At 31.5% G+C, this 5,607-nt stretch overlaps 1 protein-coding gene across 1 annotated transcript; it reads right to left on the bottom strand.

Annotated features, from left to right (window-relative positions):
* Positions 1-369: 369 nt before the first annotated feature.
* On the bottom strand, positions 370-1,149 carry LOC112802905 (14 kDa proline-rich protein DC2.15-like). The gene has a single exon (XM_025846327.3). It carries the CDS (start codon positions 1,020-1,022, stop codon positions 627-629), a length of 396 nt encoding a protein of 131 aa, XP_025702112.1. The 5' UTR covers positions 1,023-1,149; the 3' UTR covers positions 370-626.
* Between the last annotated feature and the right edge of the window lie 4,458 nt (positions 1,150-5,607).

The following is a 5,607-nucleotide window of genomic DNA, read 5'->3' as shown; positions in this document are numbered from 1 at the left end:
ATTTATTTATTTTAAAAATTCTAAATTTTAACTTTTTATTTAGTTTTTTTGTTGTCATAAGATTAGGATTTAGAATTTTTAAATATATATATATATATATATATATAATAAAAGTATTTTAATTATTTTTTATAATAAAGGTATTATAGTTATTTTCTATAAAAAATAATATTAATTTAGATCAGTTTAAGATTTAATTCACTATTTTTTCGATTAAATTAATTTATTTGACTTAATTTTAACAAAAATAATATAATTTAATCAATTATATGTATTAAATTTTAATTATTAAAAAATATCTTCAAAAATAAATATTTTTATATGAGTGGCTCCAAAAAAATTGTTCATAGACAAACTATGCTGATAGGCTATTATAAAGAGAAAATTTTATTATCACTTAGAAATTTCACTTACGTGTAATACAACAATAACAGTAATAATCACTAACATATCTAAAGTATTGATTGAACATGGAAGTATCAATTAGCACAAGCAAGGCACGTGCCAATCAGAACAACAAAAGTAAAAACTGTATAGAACTTTGAGAGACACACACATATGTGAAGTGCCATTGTCATTCATTCACTCTTAAGTATGGCAATAGCAGTTTACTTAAGAACCATAATTTAAGGGCAGACGAATCCGTTAGGGACACCTTTTCCACAGTAGTTGAGAATCAAGCTCAAGCTGATTGGAATGTTAAGGTTGATACCAAGCAAATTGGCTTTAAGAGCGGTGCAAAGGCAAAGAGCGGCTTCAAGATCAACGAGGCCATTAATGAGGGAGCAGCATGGTGTCTTTGCTGGATTTCCAAGCTGAACGTTCACCAAACCCAACACGTCGGCGCACACGCCGAACTTGAGCGTGTCTCTTGGGCATTTGGGTTGTGAGGGGGGCTTTGTGGATGGCGGTTTGTGGTTGTGGCTTTTGGTTGGTGGTGGTGGACATGGCACGTAGTTTGAGGTTACAACTGTGAAGAAGAGAATGTTGAGGGCAATGAGAAGAGCACTCTTTGAAGCCATTTCACAAATAGTTGGTGCTGGTAATGAAGTAATAACTACACTTTCTTTGGGACACTATTATTTGTTTGTTACTTTGGTTTTCTTTTCTTGTGAGTTGTGAGTAGTGATGGTGGTTGGAGGAGGTTGTGATGGGGTTTTATAGGGAAGGATTGGGGAGTTGTTTGGGAATTTTCGTTTTTTAAGGTTTAAATAATAATTGGGATATTTTTTTCGTAATAATTTGGAGGAAATACATTATGCATGTGAGTACAGTGAGGGATCACATTGGACGGAAACTGGAAGAAGCCAACACTAGCTGGCAGCACAACATGGAAGGAACCATATGTTTTAACCACGCGGGAATTATTTAGAAAAAAATGTTAGGAAGTAAGATTTATAATTTAGAATTTAGTATTTAATGTTTAAAATTAGTTAAATATTAATTAAAAATTAATAAATTTTATAGTTATATAATATTAATCATAAAAATAGAAAAAAATTTCGATTGAATAAATATAGAGAATTAATTTTTAATTAATTAATATTATTTATTTTTTATTATTAAATTTTTTATTTTTTAAAAATTTTAAAATCTTAAAATTTAGAGTTTAAAAATTAAAATAGATTGTTTAGAATTTAGAATTTATAGTTTAACATTATTTTTTTACTTTTATATAGTAATATTGTATAATTATGAAGAAAATTATTTACTTCTTATTAATTCTATTATATATGGCGGATGGAGATTTCAAGTTCTTTTTTCTTTAGAAATATATTTTATCATGTATATTTATCAAAAAACATTCTTATTTTGTAAACTTCATTTAAGACTTTTTCCGTTATAATAATGTAAACATGCACTATCTTAACTAATATCACAATTTTTAATTATTATATATATTTAATAAGTAAAAAATAAATTAGAGTATATACCCATTTTGCTCCTCAAAGAATTTCAGACTGGACACTTTAGTCCCCAACTAAAATTAATTACTCGATTGGTCCCTAACAATTAATTCCGTCAGTCACTTAGGTCCTTTACTTCGTTAACTCTAATGGAGGACAAAATAGTCCCTGACAACTCTAACAGGGGACAAAATGGTCCCTGATCTCCTCTGTTCGAAAATGACACTGTTCTCTCCCAATTTTTATCATATCTCGCATAACACTAGCAGTCTAACACTGTAACTTCAAACTACACCATGAACACTCTATAAATTTAATGTTCACAAGAAAAAAATCCTCAACTTGTTCTCAACCAATTCATACTCGTAAAACTAATGCCTATGTCTCTCAACTAGTTATCGTCTTCGACGGATCCCATGAATCTAGACAGCAAGTCTGATTTGTTAAGACCTGTCATCGTCGTTGTCATCTCCCTCCTCCTCTGCCCTATCATCTCCATGACCACATTGTCCACCACTCCGATTGCTTCCTTCAGCTTCTTCTCCAAACCAATGTTCAGTAATCGCTTCAGTTTCCATATGAGTGGCAATGGCGACATTGCTCGTTGTACTGATAGCTTGGATGCGAGGTCGAAACTGTCTGCCAACTTGAACTCTGGAAAAGAAGGAATGAAGCACTCGATATCTATTTTAAATGAGAATTTGCATATGATGTCGAAGGAGAATCTTCTCGTGATATCCTAATGTCCAACAATTTATATTGCTTGTCAGAGAGTGGAGAAAGGCGTGCCTTTGGAGTAGCTGTGGAACTTGGTCTTGAGGATGTCGTGGACGTGTCGGGGTTGGAGGTGATGTTATCGAAGACGTGGAAGTGGATGCTTTTGGTGGGTGAAGTGCAGAGGAGGTGGATGTACCAGTCACAAGGATTTAGGATGTGTGTGGTCCATGACATGTTGAGGTAGGTGTGACAATTATACCATGGCTTAATCTTGGAGCTAAAGAGGATGAAGGAAAAGATGGAAAAGAAGACTGTGAAGGTGAAGAAGGATAGTATGAATGTTAGGGTTATGCGAGATATGATAAAAATTGGGGAAGAACAGTATCGTTTTCGAATAAAGGGGTCAGGAATTATTTTGTCCATTGTTAGAATTGTCAGGGACCATTTTGTCCCCTGTTAGAGTTGTCAGGGACTATTTTGTCCTCCGTTAGAGTTAACGGACTAAAGGACCTAAGTGACTGACGGAATTAATTGTTAGGGACCAATTGAGTAATTAATTTTAGTTAGGGACTAAAGTGTCCAGTCTAAAATTCTTTGAGGACCAAAATGGGTATATACTCAATAAATTAATAGATAAATTAGTGTCTATTAATATGCTATTATAAATAATATATTTAAAGTAGTTTGGAGGCATCTGCCATGTTGCAAAGTGGGGTTAGTTGTCAATTCACTTTGAGAAGAATATATCATTTTATACATGTCGTTCAGCTTCATTTTCAATAGTTTGGCAAAGATTCAAAACCAAATAATAATGCATATGATATTGAGGCTTATTTGTCATTTTCCAGTCATTATTTGCGACTGATGAATTGACGAAGTCACTGCATTGTTCTTATTCATTACTCTCTCTACTTCTCGCTTTACAACTGATCCGTCTCAATTCTCAAATAGTATGCACAACATGCATGCTTCTCTTCAATTCTCACTTTAATGTGCTTAATAATGCTGCTGATATATATATTTATAATAAAAAAATTAAACAGTTATTTTCATCAGAAATTAGTAGTTGAGAATCCTTATTGGGATATAATTATAATTTAAATTTTTTAGAATTATTTATAAATATAACTTTTAGAATCACAAACAATGGTTGAAACTATTTGAAGAGTATTCTCAATATTTTATTATCACATTAACGAGAACAGATACTCAAAAAACAAAAAACTCTAAAATTTCTTTCACTTCTCATTTTACTTTCATTTAGGTCAAACTTTTCCTTTTCCTTTTTCAGTAATAGTTAAAATTTATCTATTTATATTTCAATTTCTTTCAAACACTACTTGCTATCTTTTATATTCTTAAAATGCTATAGATATACTCTTTCCCTTGTCAATTCACAATGCTTAATGGTCTATCATCATCAAATTAACAAAAGGAAAAGTTTAGGGCCAGCAGTTTTATTGAATTTTGGCCAGCATGTAACCAACAGAGGAAGGTGAACCATTGGATGAAATCTCATACCAATCTCACACCATCAAATCATCATTGATGGCTAGTTGATGGCTAACAATCACAAAAATTGCTAGCCCCTAGCATTGCTATTAACAAAATATTAGTTAAAACATTTTTGTTCAACATTTCTTTCGGTGCAATAATTAATAAATGCCCAAGTAGTTAAAGACAAAAGTAATAACTACATCAAGATTCCAATTCCCATTATCAAAACTATACCGATAACTTAAAACTTTATCAGGCATATGTATATACCAAATAGGCGCTAATCTAAAATCTCAAACAAAATTCAAACCATCAACAAAAGACTGACTTCCAATATATCTAAGCTAACTTCCAAATTTAACGTATCATTTGGCATAAACTTTGATGATTCTACTCTTAAATATTGTCATTATTAGCACACTTATCATCATTTATTTGAGTATCGCACACTAGTCATCTTATTCAAAACCTTCGCTAACTGTTGGCATAACAAAATTGCAAAGATTTTCACTGTTAAATACTAAATTTGGTGTTCCAACAAGACCATGTGATAACTTTGTAGCTGTTGGCACAGATGCCTTCCAAATAAGATGGACTTGTTGATACTCTTTTCCGCTGTTGTCATCAATCAAACATGGCTTTTGGCAATGCAACTTCAAGCGTGGAAGAGGGGTAATGGAGAAATAAAGGACAACAATTTAATAATGATTTATATCTAATTTATTAGGATGTGATTTTAGCTCGTCTGATCATATTAATAACTTTAGGTTTACCTATACCTTTTTCGTTATCTAGTTATTAGTGTTATCTTTAATTTGTAACTTTAACTTCTTTCATTTTTCTTTTTCTATGCAAATGCATACCTAAACATAATATTAAATATATAACAATTCATTTATATGAATTTATTTAGTCACTTTAATCTTAAGAAAAAACTGTCCATATATTTTTTTTCAGGGTATCTTTTAGTTTGGCCGGCTAAAAACTAATCCACCACAGTATGCGATAATACGATTTAAATTTTAAACAGGCTCATATTTTAGTATTAAATATTATAAGAGTCGTCGTAATACTCGAATTATCAGAATGGCGCAGCCAGAAGCGTGACATTCTGATAGTTAGGGTCTTACATTATGGTATCAGAGCGGTCCTTCTTGTAGAGCCTGAAGAATGAACCGACTATACTTCAATTGCATACTCTGAACATCTGTCATGTAGTAGGTTTAGTTCAGATAACAAGAATTAGAGTTTTATGCACATGATGGTTGATAAACCACTATTTTATGATTTATCTTATGCTCAATTGAGTGGATTTTATCAATCTTTCATACACTTATTCATATGATTTGCATGAGTTTACGTTTTCCTTCCTGAATTTGTTCTATGATTGAAAACTTGTTTCCTAGAGTCTTTAATTTGTGTATTTTAATCATCTCTTATTACCATTCGATGTCTTGATATGTGTGTTAAGTGATTTCAGATATTA

This window comes from Arachis hypogaea, chromosome 1 (assembly GCF_003086295.3).
Source record: "Arachis hypogaea cultivar Tifrunner chromosome 1, arahy.Tifrunner.gnm2.J5K5, whole genome shotgun sequence".
NCBI classification, from domain to species: domain Eukaryota; kingdom Viridiplantae; phylum Streptophyta; class Magnoliopsida; order Fabales; family Fabaceae; genus Arachis; species Arachis hypogaea.
This window is presented reverse-complemented; position numbering and strand designations above follow the sequence as displayed.